At 36.5% G+C, this 19,422-nt stretch overlaps 1 protein-coding gene across 1 annotated transcript in view; it reads left to right on the top strand.

Annotated features, from left to right (window-relative positions):
- The window catches only part of CHSY3 (chondroitin sulfate synthase 3), a 176,191-nt gene that overhangs the window by 1,445 nt on the left and 155,324 nt on the right, over positions 1-19,422 (top strand). Inside the window, exon 2 of the mRNA XM_083817709.1 lies at positions 795-1,078. Within this exon, the coding sequence (XP_083673835.1) occupies positions 795-1,078 (284 nt within the window). The remainder of the gene's footprint in view (positions 1-794; positions 1,079-19,422) is intronic.

Below are 19,422 nucleotides of genomic sequence, written 5' to 3' on the forward strand. Positions count from 1 at the left end.
CTGTTTGTCTCTTGGTTTGTCTGAATCATTTAATAGACTGCTTGTTCATCAGCTGTCACTCATCTGTGAACTACACACACACATGTACATGTGTTTGGTTGAAGAAGTAAAAGGTGTCACCGTTTTCTTGGGGCTCTTTTCCAAGTTGTAGAAAACCTCTCTTTAATTGGCTCCAAGCTAACCAGTCCATCAACTCTGAATTTCAAGTAAATATTAAATCACGGTTTCTTGCAAAAATAGGTAAGCTGTGTAAAGGAAAAGTGTGTAAACAACGTAGCACTAGGCATAGTTCAGAAAGTGCCTGATTTTCACCAGGATCCTAGAGGAAGTACAGGAAATTATTCTGTATCAACCTTATGCTACTTAATTTAGGTTTGTTCTTGTCTTTACAAAAATCAATCATATTAAATGAACCTGACACTTCCCCTCACTGTCCTCCTCAACCTAGAACTATATTGACAAATTGTTGAGCTTTAGGGAGTTTTAAACAAGCAGGGGACTGTTTTCCATCAGTATTGGTTGAACAGGACAAGGTTTTGATCATATTCTCTCTTTAGGCTGAATGAAAATACCATTGAAATATTAATTGGGGATATTAATTTAAACAACAAAGTCTGAGAAATGTAATCTTGTTCAAGGATATTTTCAATTAGGCATGGAATACTGCATTGGAAGTCGTTTCCTGTGATAGTCTGAAGTGCCTCTCGCGTTAAAAAAAACAACATTTTGAGATAGAGGAAAACAGATGGCTGGTAGTATAGACAGAAATAACAGTAATCTTTTATCTTTCTCAGGTGAAAAATTGGAGGAGTTTCTTCGCTCGTTGAACAGCAGTAAACCTCTGTACTTGGGACAGACTGGTCTGGGTAACATTGAAGAACTCGGAAAACTGGGGCTTGAGCCTGGAGAGAATTTCTGCATGGGAGGGCCAGGAATGATCTTCAGCCGAGAGGTCCTCAGGAGGATGGTGCCACACATAGGTGAATGCCTTAGGGAGATGTACACCACTCACGAGGATGTGGAGGTGGGAAGGTGTGTCCGAAGGTTTGGAGGAACACAGTGTGTTTGGTCATATGAGGTAAGTAACAGTATTTGTTGCAAGGTGGTGTTTGTTTACAGGGTTTTGCATCTTGCAACCTAAGTACCTCTATCTGCCATCTCCTTCCACCAAAATTATGCTTTAATGCATACATCAGAATGTAAACTGCAGACTGCAAGGAAAAAAGATAGGAAAACATTCACAGCATGTTGCTGCAAACATATTTATTTCTACTTGTATTTTTCAATTTTCATTTGATGACAGTTACTGTAGCTTGTATCTGTGAGCAGCCATGTTGTAAGTATTGCTATGCTATAAGTTGCTAAAGCATTACTACCTTTAGGGTTTCTATATATAATCCTTGGCAGGATGCTGCCATATTAGATGTATGCTGTAAAGGTTGGAGCCCTTTAAAAATTATTTTTGTATAAGCATGTGGCATATCTTTTTCTTCTGCACCACAGGTTTGTAAAATATGTTGTGGTATTTGAAGAGGAATTGCCTGTATTTTCTTAATTATTCAGATGCATTTGAATAGAGTTCCTTATGGGCAAAAGCAGAAATGTGGCTATTTTTTCTCTTGTACAGATACAAAATTTGTTACACTGCCCGTGTCTATGATATAATTTCAACAGTATTTTACTTACTGTAGGAACAGTGTTTAAATTTATTACAGACACACACAGTGTAACAAATCTTACTATGCTGAAGTCGTTTTTAGAACAAATGACTTCATTCAGTAGCAGCATTTTCTGAAGTAATAAAAATGTGTTGCAGTTCCAGAAAAGTTTGTTTGCAATGCCATGACTAAAATTCAGGCTTATTTTACTGAAAATATTGTGGTTAATAGCAAGACTATCTTTGTAGATAAAAATAGACTGTGTGTGCAACTGACAGAAAGGGTGAAGGGTGATAGCTAATATGATGAATACAATTTTGGTTGTTTTGACTGGTTCTTTAATATTAATGTATGCTTGCCCTTGTGGCATTACCTCATTAAGCAGGAAAATCATTTAAATGGGCCACTGAAAGAGGTTATGTGCTATTAAAGACAAAAAGACAGGAAAAATAATTGGTTTTGTGCGTTAGTGGTTTTTTTCTGAAAGGCCTGGGAAAAGGTGGCCATTTAAAAATGGGTTTGGTAGGCTGCAGTGCATGAATAGTGAATGAACAATAAATCTTGAATAGTTAGTACTTGGTGCAGTTTTTGGGTGTGGAAATCTTATCCCTTATTCCACTATAGAAGGGTGTTTCTAGAGACTACTTCAACAACTATTGTAAATTAGAATGTAAAAAAAAATACACCAGTTGCACTATTAGAGCTGGGAAGGTATTAATTGTGCAGATGGGAATCGATGTTGGGCTAGCAGTTCTTAACCAGACTTTCAAACAGTGTGCTACATTGGTAGCTTAATCTTACATTCTGATATGTTTGTGCTTTGTCTGTATAAGGTCATTTAAAAATCCTTACAGGCATTCGATGCCTGCTGATCTGTATCAGTAGCAGAAATATGATTCTACATGACAGGATTATTTCGGAAATTTTTTGTTCTGTTTATTTTTTCCTGTTTTGTCTTCTTGGGAGGAATTTTGGGGAAGAAAACAAAAAAGATAACATTGTCACCATGGTTGTAATTTATTTTGAAGTTGAACATTAGGAAATTTTTGTTCCGGGAATTGAGTGTAAGTGAGATAGAGACGAAGTGTGATAGACAGAGCAAAAAAACAAGTCTGCTTTTTTCTCTTTTGGAGACTTGAGTTATAGGACTCCCCGGAACCTCAGCTTTTCACGGTAAGATTGGAGCCTGAAAGTTCAAACTTAATGGAACAGGACCATGTGTTTTTATGGGATCTGGAGTAGAGTGACACCAGTCTTGACTGTCAGTTGCTCCTGAGGACCCTATGTCTATATAATGAAGAATGGTAAAGCAAAAGTAAACAAAGGTTTTAGACTTTTTAATAGCAGCTTCTCTTTTCTGTCTAGTATTTTTGTCTGTTAGAAGAATCTCTAACCTTGTTGCCTGTGCAACAGATCCTCCAGAAGATGCAGATGATTAACACAAAGCTGCTTAGAGTGCTATTAAATCTGAGTGAAGTAGGGTATGCTGGAGAGAGAGAGCAGCCCAAGCCTAGCTATTTTGAGGCAGGAAAAATGGGTGATTCCTGTCTGTATCAGTTTAGAGATGATATGGAACAGACCAAAAGTATTGCAGGCCACTTTACTGATTTACTTAAGACTGCTGTTTTAAAATATCTACACTTCATATATAAAAAACTTGGAATATCAAGTTATTTTAGACATATATTTTGCAAGAGTCTTTCGGAACAAATTTTATTTTTGCTTTGATGCAGAGCTGCAAATGTAATATTTTGGTTTCAGAAAAGCTCTGGATATTCTGATAAACCAAAGGGTCCACAGGTTCAGTTCATGCTTGGGCATAGTTTCATCCCCATGTGTTGTGAAGCTGGTTGCTTAGTGTGGTCTGAACTGATTGCAGAATTGCAAGTTGTTAAATTAGACTGTGATGGGGTTTTACTTTTTCCCTAGGTTATTGAAACTCTCACTTTGTTCTTTTCCATCACTGCCTAAGATCATCCACACTATTTCGGTGCTAGAAGAGGAATTATTTTTATAGGTGTATGTGCAAAACCAAAGACTGTGGCTTGGGCATTCTGCATAACCAGTTCTAAATTAGTCTCGAAGTCCTCTTGTTGTACTGAAGTATTAAACTGAGACCTGCTGAACTGCAAGATTTTTCTGACCATCACTGCTTTCAGGAGGGTTTTGGGTCTTGCATGAAGACTGATATAAACTGGAAACAGTTCCATTTAGATTCACAGAAATAGAAAAATTGTAGAAAAGTTAAATCTTTGTAGCATCATTTTGTTACTAGATTTCTTTCCCAAGAAACCAAAAATCTCTTTTTGGGGAGGATAAAAGAAATTGAAGAACTCCTGAGAAAACCTGAGGTGCTTGATCTTTGACAGGTGGCTGTGGTGGTATAGGTTAGCCTGGCTGCCTCTCAGGCTTAGTTCTTTTTTTTTGTGTAGAGATATAGCAAGTATGGTGTGCTTGCTTGTATGCGTATGCTAGTTTATATGCTTATACTGGGTGACAAGGAGAGGGCTACAACTTTATTTTTGTTTTGTTTTAAGAATATTTTTTCCATCTGAATGAACAGGAAAAGAAGAGGTGTAGAAACCCACACTTGCAACCCACAAATCCACTCTTGTTCTGAGAGTAATTTTCTAGAGCTTAATCTTCACTGTGCTCATCTGGAAGCTGTGGCTGAGGCATGGTTTCACTTGTGCCACGTCTTATGGCTGAGGTGATCCATCTCGCTCTCTCTCCTGATCAGGCTCTTCCACTTTAGTCATCAGATTGCTCAGAAATTAATCTAATAACAGGGTTTCTCAGGCGCTTGTGTGGAGTGGAGGAGGCACAAGCCAGCCCTGGGGCTATGATTCAGCAGATGCCCCCAGTCAGTGTTATCAGTGGCTGGGCCTGAGGGATGATGGCTGCCCTCAGTGGCCATCCTTCTCCGCGCCACTCTGCTATGTGGGCCCGTGGTGGGCAGGGCCGGGGGGTGATCTGCCCAACCCCCTGCCTGATGGAGGAACAAAGGGGTGGTGGTGCCGGGGAGTGACCAGGGAGGCCAGTAACAGGCTGCCTGTCTTGGTAGCAGCTTACATGCAGCTGGCCAAGAGCAAAAGCTCAACTAAGGCCTAGCTGCAGAGCAGTGCCCAACAGCCTGGTGGGGGCTTTGTGCTGTGCACAGGTCATTTCCCTCCTGCTTTCTGCACAAAACCTGTCTTTGTTTTGTTGTGTTTCTTAACTGATTCTACAGTTTTGGTAATGCAAGGTTTATTACACCTTTAGCGAATAGGTTGTAATATAATAGGGTGTAAAATGCTTCTCTAAAAAGCCTCTGTGCTGTTTTTTCATGTGTTAACAACTTTTGCTTCCTCAAATCAATAATAATAGAGATTAAAGAGTCCATATTTCAATCGAGCATCTCTCCTCCGCTAATTCTGAAGCCTAGAAATGCTTTTCTGTGAATGAAGAGGCTAGCTTGGTGTTAGTGACTCATACTTGTTTTATTCATTGGAAAACAAAAATATAGTTAAAAACCTGAGATTGTGTTTCTTGCTTTGCATTTTAGGAGGGCCTTGACTCTTGGTTATTTGGGGAAAAAAAAAAAAAAGGCTGGTTGCTTTTTCCTCCCACTTTCCTTTTTATTTATATGACGTTTCTGGTTTCAAAAGATGGTTTTGTAATTTGTAACCTAAGTGTATAAAAGATTAAATAGTGTACTTCCACAAAAGGACAAACTAAAATACAAGTCATAAATTAGGTGGCTGTAACAATTCTAGCAAAAATCAAACATTGTCAGCGTTTAAATTCTGGCTATCAGCAAAGCAGAAGGATTTTTTTCAGAAACTGAAAAATGACAAATGCAACAGAAACAGATTTAAAGACCATTCATCAACATAGTTGGTACACTTAATGTAATGCTAATTTTGTAAGGCTTTTCTTTTTGTAGTCTTTTTCCCCTTTCTGCAGGAGAAACATGCATTAAATCTACATTCATAGAAAACGTCCCTTATACTTTAAATCTTTCAGTAATGCATGCTTTGATACTTGAAAAAAAAAAGTTTTACTTTGACTGTACATACAAGCAGCCCACATTAATGGCTGTTTGCATTTTCCTGTGGTCTTTTTCTTTCTACAAAGTACTGTGAAAACCATAGAAAGAATAGTCTCAGTAGTTCGACATTTTTTTTTGAATAAAACAGTTCTTTAATATCCTATTTGTTGTTGATTCCCAGTATTTACAGCAATTACCCTGTGAAAATGTCTATTTAGATCAAATTGCTTGCTCAGAAAGGTTCCCTTTACAGTGCAACTGGCACTGTGACTGTCTCCTGAGGTTCTGGAACCCTTACAAGCCATCTTCTGCTTCCTCTGAAAGTACTTTACCTCACAGCCAAACTTTGAGTTGAACACTACACCAAACATAGGCATTAGAGGTATATTTGCCTTTGGTGGAGATAAGATGGTGTTTGGCCATTTGGGTACTGGCATGCTCGATCTTGAAGCAGCAGTACCCGTACATACACTTTGGTTTTGGGCAGCTACATTTAGTAGTAACATAAATGCAATGATCGTGTTAAAAAAAAGTGTAGAATGAGATATCAGTGATCCTTGAATAACAATTCATGAAACAGTGGATCATTAAGATTGTAGCAGCATCTCTGAGGGTATGAGGAGAGGAACAGGATGATCAGAGGCCTCAAAACTATTTGCATAAATGGCCAATTACTGATACAGAATTGTGTATCTGCTCTCTTAACTATTTGTTAAAAGCTATCTCATTACAGCAATGTTAATGGTAGTTATCAAACTTGGTAACTTTAATATGATTCTCACCTGGTTGGAAAAGGGAGTTGTATTTCCATACCATTCCATATCATTATCCATATCATTCATTATTCGTATCCATACCGTTCCATACGTACAAAGTTGCTGTGTGTACATGATACCAAATGATATGAAAGTCGTTAAATGTATACGCTATTGCAGTAATCATAGTGCTGACATTGGGTCATTCCTCTGTTGCCCCACATCATTCTGCAGGGTCATCTTGGCTGGCAGTTGGGAAGGTTCAGGATGAGAAACCAGTTGTGCCTTGTACTTAAACTTATTGGGGGTCTTCAGTGTTCACCCATGTGGATCAGTAGGACAGCAAGAATTGGAGATCCTGGTATCTCTGTTGTGAAGGATTCAGATGGTGTCACCCACAGCCTGCACAGAGGTGTGTGCTGGCACAAACAAGGCCACAGCTGTGGCTTCTTCAGTGGTGGAGGTCATGTGAGCTACAGAGCCAAGTGCTGAGGGGGCTTCTTCTCAGCCTGGTGAAGAGTTTGCTGTTCATAGGTTTCCGGATTGTTTGCATATTGGATGTCCCGTCTTTCTGGCTGTGCCCCGATAGGAAATACTGTTCAGCTTTTTTTTTGAGTTGACACCTGTGTATTTCTGACTCCCAGTGCTGAGTTTCCAAGGTGCTAGCGGACTTCTTTGTGTGGTTTAATGTACATGATGTGAAAACTCTGTGGGTGCCTTCCTTGTAACATGGTTTCCTCTAAGATGCCAGCAGGTGTTTATATGCGGGACTATGTGGGCTAGCTAACAGCTTTCTAGTCTGTTTTGAATGTTTGTACATTTTAAAGGTTTTCCTCTTAAAGAATAAGAATTTGATTTTTTTTCAAATTTTTTTGAATTACCCTTTTTGAATTACCAAAGCATCCCACAGACAAACACGATGAAAAAAAATGAGGAAAAGTTCCAAAATGATTACAAATTGTCTTTAGTTGTGTATATGGGTATTGTGAATCATCTCTCACCCTACACAGAAATTTAAACCTAAATATATTCAACTTTTTCTCATGTTTGTTCTTGTTTTATTGGAAATGTGTTCTCCAAACTTCTGTGCAATTGGAATATTTGGAGTGATATCTCCATAAAAGTCTAGTGCGGAAGGCTAGCTTTTAGTGTGTTTAAAAATAGTGTTCAATGTGAGACAATGCAATTGTGACACAGCTATTGTAACAGTCATCTCTTTTGAAACCATCACATCAACCCTTTTGACAGTGCCTGTCACATTATGCAAGGAATAAGCTTGATTTTTAAAAACAGGCTTGCAGGTGAAGAACTTGCATGGTTTAGGATCAAGAGTATATTCAGTGCTGTAAGTGAATCCATGAAACAAAGCACTGGGAAACCCTGACATGTTTACGTTTTCCCTGAAATTATTTTCTACCTTTTACCTTAAAATCAAATAAACCAAAACACATGGAAAGCAGCATTTCCTAAAGGTGTTCCTAGAATTTTCTTTGTTTTCAAAATCTTGTTACTTCCTTGGTGCTCTGAAATATAAACTTCCCTTCCACACTTACAAGTTTGATCAAGTTTATTAGTCATACTTTGACAGAGTGTTTTGTTTGACTGTATTACTTGAGCCTTTTTGGAGATGAGTAGCATGTTGCAGACTTAACAGGCAAAGAGTATGGAGTTGAGCAAAGTGTGTGTGAGCAAAGCCTGTCTTTACAGGCTATGATAGTAAGAGTCTCTCTGCTCCTGCTCTCTCCCTTCTCCCAGAGTTGATGAGTTGATTCCAACTTTACATCCTTTGATAAACTCAGAATACTAAGATTCTGCTAAAATAGAAAATGCTCAGAAAGAAAGAAACTGGAAGTTGTAAAATAGAAGAGCTAAACAAACAAAGAAACAAAATCCCCTAATGTTTCCATAAAAAAGTATTTGAAATAAGCACTAATTAAATATAGCTACTGTGGTATTTCATTAGACATAAAAATAGGATATGGGTCTTTTTTTAGAAGAATAAGCTTATAAGACACTTTTCCATTTTTGTATGTTTCTTGGGAGTTCTCTACGAGTAGACAAATAGGCATAAAGTGTAGCTGGATCATTTTAGGTGTTTATTCATTCTGTGGTTATCATTACCAAACTGGTTTTCCACCTATTTTCATTTTTTTTTTATGAGAAGGTATATTTTAAGTCATTTTCTTATATGCTGCTCTAATATGTTTGTTTTTATTTATGTATTTTATTTCTTTGTGTAACATTAAATATTTTTAAAATGCATGTATTAATTTAGAGTGTAGCTAGAACTGCTGAGCTTTGAAGAGTTTATTTCATCTGTCCAGTACTGGCTTATGTTTTAAGCTCAGGGTTAGTCCACAGGTTAGTTACTCTTCAGTACATATTTGAAACCGGACAACAAATAATTGTATAGTTCCACCTGAGTATTCTTGGCTTTCTAGGTATTACATTTAGAAAAGATTTTTGTCCTTCTTTTGAGAATTCTTTTAAAACATACCTATACTTCAGGAAACAAAGAACATCTTAAACTAGATGTATAATTTCAGAAAATTCTGGAGGAGGATAAGAAGCCTGGTAACTGACACAGACTTTGTGAGTGCTGTTTTATGTATAATTTAGTCTTGAAACAAACCTATGAAGGTGAAGGTTACCTTTTCATTTATTTTAACGGAGTGCTTTGGAGTCACATTTTCCACAGTCATTTTCCACATTGCTTGGAGTTTGGTACATTAACCCTTTTGAATGTTAAAAAAAAAAAAAAAAAGTCAGAAAAAGTCTAAAATAAGTCTCTTCTGGAATGTGCTAGTTTAACTAAGCAGTTAGAATATTGACGACTAAACACTTACTTACAAAACAGAACAGACTTTTTTCTTAAATTTTCAGATTGGGGTGAAACATGATTTAGAAACTTGCAGCATTCATTTTAATATTTTTCAAATAGGATTATCATTTTGTGCCTTTGGTGCTTTTTCCTCTTCCTCTTCCTCTTCCTCTTCCTCTTCCTCTTCCTCTTCCTCTTCCTCTTCCTTTTTCCTTTTTCTTTTTCTACATTTGAAACTCTGATTTCATATTTTCAAGATTGCATTAAATTGCATTTGTGAACCTAGCCTTTATTTATTTATTTAACAACTAGTCAAGAGCAAGTTAACATCTGAAGGATGACTCATTTGCTGGTGTTAGAAAGGAGTGTGTTCATGGTGCCCTTTCTGGGTATGGCATGTGTAAATGAGCTCCTTTATTTCCTACTCCTGGGATGAAAGCAGATGTACTAAAGAAATAAGGTATGTTTATACAAGGCTGCAATGCAGAGGAAGTACGCATGGCCTTAACTACTACGTGAGCTCTACGTTGTAAATCTGTTTGTGCAGGAATACACATTTATATGTACATACGCATACATTTAAAACTTGTGCCTGATTGATAGCCAAACTCCCAAGGGATGTACGTTAAGCTTCTTCAGAGCTTTTAAGCTGTGTTTCTACACATTTATTGCAGTTTTGCTTCTGTAAAAGCTCAGGAATTTAGCTTTCCATTTGTTCTTCATTTCTCTTCATAGTTACATCAGTGCCTTTCTGTCCTTTATATATATGTATTTTTGCTTCCAGCTTCAATTAAACTTAGCTTTTCGGCTTTTCATTTCCCTTGAAAGATTTTTTTTCCAGCTACAGACTGCAGTGCACCAACTATCAAATAACTTTTCATCACCAAAGGGACTTTCTTACAGACCAGTTCTTATCCTACCGGAAGTGTACAGCTTTCTATTTTTGATTATGATAAAGCGCAGTGACTTTTTCTGTAACTTTATATCAACTTTGGGCAAAATTTGCTGAGTGCGTGAATCTTAGTTCCAGAAGCCAGGGGATTTAGCTAGGATTGAAGTAGCTGATGACAAAATGATTAGGAAAGTTCCTAACTTGGCAAATGAAACAGTTTTATTAAATGCTCTTGAGTTTTTAATTGTTTTTTAAAAATAACGTGTTAGGTATAAATCTATCCTGCTATAACAGATGAAGTCAGGTGTCAGTATTTTGGATTCCCCTTTTCTTGTACTTGACATTTTTATAGTTGAAGATATTTTTCTTCCTGTGCTAGGGGGAAAATAGTTGCACCTATTGAAGGTAGTTGCCTGGAATGAAAGGGCAAGAATGCAAGATACTGTAAAACACACACAAAAATATTTTTTCTTATCATTTTGCTATAGTAATTTTGGTAAATGTATTTTTACTATATCCAAGAAGGCCATGTAAGTGTATGTACATTTCTTTTGTGGCACCACGATGCTTTGAAGTTTGCTTAGAGCTGCAGAATGTCTTGTACCTCTCTGCAAAAATTGATTGTTGTTTGTACCTTCAAGAAAGAATTCTTCACCAAAACTAGGCATTGAGAATCCCTGCTTGCATCCTGGCCATGAGAAGTTAGTGTTTGCTTCCATCTTCCAAGTCTCTTAGCCTTAGTTTTTAGTGTACTAAGCCTAGCTACAGATTTTCTTCTTAATTCCTGTCCACTTTGTACTGTTGGCACGTATACATGGTGGTGACAATCTGACACGGGAGGCAGATCCCGGAGACATACCATCTCCCTGGAGCTGAAGGGACGGAGTGGCTGGATGTCTATCTAGAGTGTGCTCATCAGCAGTCCCATCCCAAGCTTCCTAACTCATCAGTGGAAGAAAGTTTACAGCAGTAGTGATGGTATTATTTTAGTTGCATATGATGGAGAAGCAGAAGAGGGACATCTTTGAAGAAGGTAGGTTGGAATAATAGACTGAGATGCATTCATGGAGTTTGGCATGTTAGAAAACGGCTTCTGTGAATCAGCTCCTCATGACTGGGAGTTGCATCCTCATAAGACTTCTCTCATGAGTTTTTGGCTTAAAATGGGATCTCATGATGATGTTTTCTGTGTGTTGTGTGTATGTTTGTATGTGTGTATTTTTAAAAATACCACAGTTTATTGCTGTTTGTCTTCTTGCTCCACTTTGAGCACTGATTAATCAAATAGACCATCAGATTTATGTCATTTACTTTGTTACCAGCTGTTTCTGGAAACTGATTATTATTAATGGATTAATGATAAGCAATTGTTGTATACAGATAACACCTGGGAGTATAGGAACCTCACCCATGTGAGAAATTCTAGCAATGGAATCCAAAATGGAGTTGTTTTGTTTCTGTTGAACATTCTGTTTTTTCCATAACATGAATGTGTTTTGCTAGTTCATTGAGGAATGTGAAAGCACTTATGCTCCCATATTGATCTGAATAGGATTTCCATTAGCTGTGGATGCTGTTGATAAAATGCTGATAAAAGTTCATTAGTTCAAAAGGGGAAAATCTAATTGAGGCCCTCAGAACAACCATGTTAAATATCTAAGAATGTTCTTAGATATTCTATTCTATGCTATTCTTAGTAGAATATTTATTTATTTATTTATTTATTTTTAAATCATATGTATTTTTTCACATTTCTGATCATTGTGGTACTTAACTTTAGCATTTGCAAATACACTTCAGTATTTCTGCAGGTAACTCCAGAAGGGCAGGAGCTTCCCTTTAGGACGGTTTAAAATAACTGTGCCATTGACAATTGGAATGTTTAGTTTAGTATTAAACTCATAATTTTAGTAAAATAACTTAATTGTTTATTTTCCATTGCTAAACATCATTTTGAGACCTACTGTTTTCCTTTGAAAATATTTATTTGGAGGTCCTGCATTAAGTCTGTAGAGAGAACAATGGAAACAAAATACTTGATAATTCACCAGGTTTAATTTTCATCTTATCTTCAGTGTATGTACAGTTTGTGGTCTTCAAAACTTGAAAGAAAATAAAAGATGATGCTTGAAAGGGAGGTGGGGAAAGGAATGGATTTGCACTTTTCTTTCTTATTTTTATTCAATCGTTTATGTTTAGCCATAATTACATTAGTCAGCTTGGTCAAAATAGTCTTTCTCTGCAGAGTAGATACTACCCTATACAAACTAAATAACTATTTTCTTCCTTATCACATCCATTATGGTCATGCCGGTAGGTAACTGAAATACTTACTAGATTAGGGATTTTAGTTATATGTTAAGAGAAGATTTAATGACTAGTATGAGGACAGAATCATGTGTCATTGCTCTGTTATTCTTTTAAATGGTTTCAAGAAAAATTCTATATATTTTATAGTATAATTATTACACTTTGTTCTCTGGAGGTAAATACATTATAAGGTGAGTTTCAGCAGAGCTTTGTTGGCATCTATTTATCAGTACGGATGAGAAAACAGAAATACTGTCATATTTAACCGGTTGATATTTCCACTGACTCACACACTCTGAGGAAATACTTAAGGGAATCTAGTGCTTCTTTTTATGCTTCCTAATTGTTTAAGAGCTAATTGGTTGCTGAAGGACAACTCAGCTACTTGATGAAAGAAGCCAAATTTTTCATTTGGGTGTTCAACTTACATTGGTGTTAGTGACTAGATTTACTATTATCTAGGACTGTGTTCTGATGTCGATTGCTCTAAAATGTGTGTATTGGAGCATTTGATCAGACTACATGTTTATAAGTCTTCCTTTGTAAACATTTTTGTAGCTTTTTTTTTTTTCTTCTTCTAAAGTTAACTCTATTATAAACGAAGCTTTTATTCTAGTGAAATTATTTTGTTGCTGTAAGATGTTACATGCTTTCAGCTTCCCTGGAAAATAAGCTGAGGACTGAGAGTAATTTTTTTAAAATAAAATTATGCTTAAATATATCATATACTGTTTATAGAATGTGTTTATACACATAGCAGCTCTTCGCTGTCCTGGGTACCCAAAACTAACACAAAAATGACTCTTAAGTAGTATTTCAGGGAAAAAAAATAAGTACCATCAAAAATCATCCATTTGAAACCATAACTCATGTGTTTCTTTTTTCCCTTCCATTTAAATTATAGGGATTTTCCCTCCTTCTCTGTCTTAGATATATTAAAATGAAAGGTTTACCAAGGAAAGGTTTTACTGTCTTCGATGAATAAAATCCAGCCTTTAAAATTCTGCTGTGTCAGTGGTTAAAGTACAGTATTGAGGTATTTGTATTTTTTTAGTGCGTTTGTCTTGTTTATAGCTAAAACACTCATTTAATGAGTAATGTTTTTATTTATTTATTTATTTATTTTTAATATGTATTCTCTATTAAAGCAAACAAACTTTCCATTGTATTTTCAAAATGAGATAACCCTTTCAGCTCTCAGATTTGCTGATGCAGGATTTACTTCATGTCTCTTGGGTTGGATTGCTTTGTAGCTTTTACACCTAGAGACGTGTTCTTGCTCTTCGCTTGTGGAACTGAAAGGAGTCTCCTGGGAATACTTTCCATTCTTCTTTTAGTACAAGTATCACTTCCCAGCATTCCTCTTTATAAACATATTGTACTCCATCTAAAATAGTAGGGTTTTCCTTTTTACTTACGCTATGCCAGTGAAATACTGTTATAAAAATCTGATTGCTTTAATAAGTGGCTACTTTACTTTCACTTTCAACTTCATTATGACAAATATGCAGCCATATGTTCTTGTACCAATGTTTATTTATTTATTTTTATTTACCTTAGAAAGCTCTTGCTTCTTGCCTTGTACTTATCCCTTCATACTGATAAATACTACAGACCTTCTATTTGGCGAGGCACAAATCTATGCTTTTTGTTCCTCTTCTTCTTGCAGTAACCCTTCTTTTCATTTGCCTCAGTCACTTTTTTTTTACTAATTTGTGATCAGGATCAGGTATAGATAGTACTGTATATGAGAAGTCATCAGCTTTTACAATGACACACAATATTTCTTTTACTGGAAACAGCTTCAGTCCTGCAACTCAGATTTAAATTTATCATTTATAAGGCTTCATCACACTGTACAGTCATTGTCATTCTGCATTTGGTTGGTACCACTAGGTCAGTGTCACCTTCAGCCATTTTCAGCCGTTGAGCTTCTGACTAGAATAGTATTTTACTTACGATAAAATTAGCCAGTATTATAATGCTTATTTATTAGTATAATAATATCGTATGTTTAATCCTGTTGTGACTGGAAAACTTTGCTTTCCTAAACTTGATGCTGTATCAGATAAAAATTCAATTTTCCCGTATAAAGTGAATGTGGTTGGTTAGCTTAACCAGGCAAGGGCAGGGCAGCTGCCCTTCAAGCTTCAGCAATCAGTAAATATATGTGATTAAATCTAGTGTATACTTATATTTCTTAAGTAGCTCAAATCATGCCTTCATCTTGAGGTTGGCATCAGTCATCAAATTAATACGAAGCAGCAAACAACTCAGTCTGTACAGCATACAAGTGGTCTGCTTCTGGTAACTTTGTGAGCTTTTTTGGAAGAAAAATATTAATTTCTGCAGAACCCAGCTTTTCCTAAGTAAATAAATCAATTTTAGTTGTAGACCTAAAGCTGGCTGTGGTGTCTTTTTGCCGTGATCTCTGTTATATGCTGCTACATCTTTAGGTATGAAAATTTTTATTGGTGGTGCACTTTTGGTATTAGAGTGGTGAGAATAGTCATAAGACTCTAGGGAAGCTCTGGGTCTCCATCACATGTATAGGTGTTAATGCTGTTATCCACTAAAAGTGGTCTGAGCTAAGCAGCCCACCTGCTCACTTTGCTGTGATCAAAATCCCCATCCTGTTATATATTTTTCCTGTAGCTGCAGTAGCAAGTCTTTGGCTTGTGGGCCAGGTACAGCCCGTGAGTTTGTCATTGGCAGCAATGGCTTTTTTGTGTTTTGCTTTTGAGTAGCACAAAAATGTTGTCTTCTGTGGTGCATTTCCTCCCGTGCGGTCCATACGCAGGGAAGGAGCAGTCTCCATTCTTGCCTCTAATGATAGAGTCTTAGAATGGTTTGGATTGGAAGGGACCTTAAAGATTACCTAGTTTAAACCCTTCACCCAGACCAGGTTGCCCAAAGGCCCATCCAGCCTGGCCTTAGACACTTCCAGGGATGGGGCATCCACAACTTCTCTGGGCAACCCGTTCCAGTGCCTCACCACCCTCAGAGTAAAGAAAAGTGATTGCTTTTAGCCTCTGTCTTGGGAAGTTTCTTCAGTTTTACATGCAGATGCGTGCCACCTACTGAATGTCGTGACTGATTTTCTGACATGAAATCACCTCTTCTTTTGAAGTGACAGGAAAACCTATACAGCCATAAAGTATTGCCCCATGTTACTGCGGGAGAAAAACTGTTGATAAAAACTACAGTCTGTCTGTAAAAAGAAAAAATTGTGTTAGTTAATGAAATAGATATGCAAGTCAAACATTTATGAACGGTAGGTTGTGAGGTGTTAAGGCTTCCATTCAGTGGTTTGAAAATACCTGGGAAGGAGAGATGTCATTTTCAGTGCATGAAACATCAATAGGAGGTTATTGAGGAGCAAATACAAATTTTCTAGTCAGTTTTGAACTTTTTTTTTCTTTTTTTTTTTTCTCCTGGAGTCCCAGAAAAGCAGCTCGGCTTTTTTTTCTGCTTGCTAAGTCAAGAAATCCATGCCCAGACACTCTCTGGCTACATTCTCTTCATTCTCTTTATCAAATCTTCACTTGAACTCTCCCGCCAGCCCTTTTTTTAAAATTTTTGATCAATATGCACATTTTCATAAGAATACTTAGGTGTTGTTGCTCCCTCTTCCAGAGGGAAGCTCTGGAAACCATGGATAACACTTCTGTGTGCTGTGCTACATGCCATTGGTGTAAGTGTTGCTTTGACACTGAGCATGTCTGAAGATAAAGTCAATTTTGTTAAGGGTCCTGTACACCTCTGCACCTCTGTCTTTATTATCTTCTTATCATTAATTTCAGTACAATTTTTCTGATGCCCAAAATTGTATAAATTGTTGCTGAATTCATAAGGTCACATAGTTTGAACACACCCTTTCTTTCTGTTCATTATCAAAAATTCTTCAGCTATTAAATATTCATGATAAGTAGCATTTGTTGTCATGAGTTTTCAAAACTTGAATAATGTGATCATGGGGCACTTATCTGAAGGTTTTGTCTAAACTGAAGGAACAGCTTTTAGAAAGCATTTTTAATGTTTAATAATTTCATATGCATTAATTACCCTAATGTTCTCTAGATAATGAAATCACCCAACAATAAAAATGCTTTCAGCATGGTAATTTATGTTTTCTTAGAATTTCTTCTTGAATGCTGGCAGCCGTGTTCTGTGTTCCAAATCTTTCAGATTTAATCAGTTGAATGTTGTTACTTCTCAACATTATTTGGATGGGAGATTTATGGAAGATCTTGGGTGTTTGAAAGAAATGATCCTAGTAATAACTTACACAGTTCTTGGTTTCCTGAATCCACGCTTAGTGAATGCCTTCAGACTATGCTGAAGAGTGGAGCACTTGTGGTAGTGATTGTTGAGAGACTGTCTTCAGAAGAGATACTAAATTGTGGTCCTGGCAAGTAATGACCCAAAGAAATCCCATGTTAACCTACATGACAGCCTTTGTCTAACTTCTGTCGTTCTATAGTCAGCCTACATAAATCTCTGCGAAATTTTACAGTATTGCCATGTGTTATTAGACAGCTCGTTAATTTTCATTTTTTTAGCTAGATGAATTTTTGGCCTGTAGAGGAGCTGAACTCCATGGACTTCCATCCAAGTAATTACAAAATGTTTGAGTGTTCAAATGGCATGCATGTATGTAACTTCTTTCATTTGTGTGCTCGGTGAGCAATTTAAATAGTGAGTGACATGCAAAGCCAAACAGGTTGTTTGGATTCTGAATGGCTAGTACATGCCATTAGATTCACTCTGGCTGCAGATTTTATGTAGTAGTATTGTCAAGTGCCCCTGAAAGCAATTGTAGAAAAAAGAATACATTAAACCTTTATTTTGAAGGAAAGATGTTTTAAGAGGAGAGCCACATTCAAGGCACGAAGAAACCCCATTCATTGCCTTTGAGTGAAGATCATACAAGTTAATACGTTGTATACTTAGATACACACATGCATGTATGCATTCATAAATAAACTTTTTGAGAAAAAGAATATTTAAAATAAACTTTTCTGCTAAGATCTATACAATATACAGTTACATAATGTGTTTTACCATATTTGTAGGTGTAGAAATAGCCATTAAACGGTCAGACACTGTAATTTGGATGATTTAGGGGCTTGTACAGGAATTCTGTTTTTCACACCATGAACTGTCTTTGCATTTGTATTTACTGCTAGTAGTAGTAGTTTTCTGTGGTGCTGAAAAAAAAATGGAGTAGTTAAGATGCAAGGAATGTTGCTGAAAGTAAAAGAAATTATAATAGTTAAGATACAAGGAATGATGTCATTTCCCAGGGGTCCAGGAGAGAAGGCCCTGACACCATGACTGGGTGCTATGAAAGCCCTGCAGTAGTAAATTGCTGGAGGGGTTGAGAGCACCCTGTGGGAGTGTGTGTGATCCCCTTAGTCAGAGCTGAAGACGAGACAGAAGGCAAGACTGTAAGGTATTGTCAGCGGGCAGAATAAGGATGCTTGGGCAGATGCTCACTTGAAAAGTTTTCTTGGAATTCTTGAGATGAGAAGACAAAAAGGAGGACTTTGTGCAACAAGAATATCACTATCTTCTCCAGTGTTGGAGGAGCATAACATAACAAAGTGAGAGCATGAAAGAGACAAGCAGACAGTAAAGAAAAAATGTAGTCATCTAGGAAGGGATAAAAAACAAAGGTGTCAAATCTAGGATGAAATTTGTAGGTTTGCATCCGGGCTTTGAAGAGGACTCCTAACCAAATGCTGTTAGATTTGGTAACAAAGGAAGGCTTTCTGTGACTGTGAATGACTTGTTTGCAGCACAGGAGATCCAGCTGGGGTTCTTGTAATTAGGTGAAAAAATCATACACTGAAAGACTAAATGCTAATAACTTCAAACGGCCGTCAGTTTAAAACATAATAGTAATGGTGATGGGATGTTCTGAGTGAAATTAACATTTCAGTAGTTAAGACATGACATATGCTTGGCAGAAGAACCTAATGTGCTGTCTGTTATTCTTTAAATTATCCCATTTATTAAGGGCTTATACCTAATATAAATGAAACATGAATGAAGGATTTAGTTGATTGTAGTTTAAAAAAGAAAAACAATCATCTCCCTAAGTAACTTTAAACAAATTGGTAGTTTCTTTAGAGCTTTCCAGATATTTTATTTATTTATTGTTAACAGCAGTGGTGTTAGACCACCCAGATCAACACAGAATGAATAGAGCTGTACAAAAAAAATCAATGAACCATGAATGAAAGTAACTTGTGACTTTAAAGTTAAATTCATGAAACGAAGGTATGTTTTATAGTGACTTGCCTTTACTGCTGTTTTCTTTTTTTTCTTTTTTTTTCCCTAGTGTAATGGAGTAATGTTTCACTATTAAAAAAAATAAATCATGGCAGAATCTTTGTGGTGTGCTGATGATGCTGTTTATCTTCTCACTTTTAGAATGCTCACCTGTATCTTGTTCACTTGTCAAGTGCTGGTTTGAAACACCAGGTTGTAGCACCTGGTTGTTTCCCCAGTCACTAAGGGTTTCATTTTAACTAGGACTGCCCCTTGTTAGGGACTGGATTTTTTCCTTGTGTAAGAATTCATGGTGTGGTTCCATTCTAAATGGACAATACATGAAAAAGCACACAGAGTTGCAGTGATGGTAGTTTCTAATAAACTTCTAATGCAAAGAGTTTAGATTATATTATTCTTGGGACCTACTTTTATTTTATGTTTTGTGAATTGTCTAGGATATTTATGAACACTCTAATAGTTATTAAAGGAAAAGAAAAAACACAATTTTTCAGATTTTCAGATCCATGTGTATTTTTTTGTTCTGTACTAATCTGACATGTCCTGCCTTGCATGAATACATATTTTCAGCTGTTTTTTTCTCTTTCTATGCAAAATTACTATAGAAAAAATAAAATGACTGAAAAATGTATTCCTGTTTATTCTGTCAGTTTTAATGT

The sequence above is a fragment of the Anser anser genome (assembly GCF_964211835.1).
Source record: "Anser anser genome assembly, chromosome: Z".
NCBI classification, from domain to species: Eukaryota; Metazoa; Chordata; class Aves; order Anseriformes; family Anatidae; genus Anser; species Anser anser.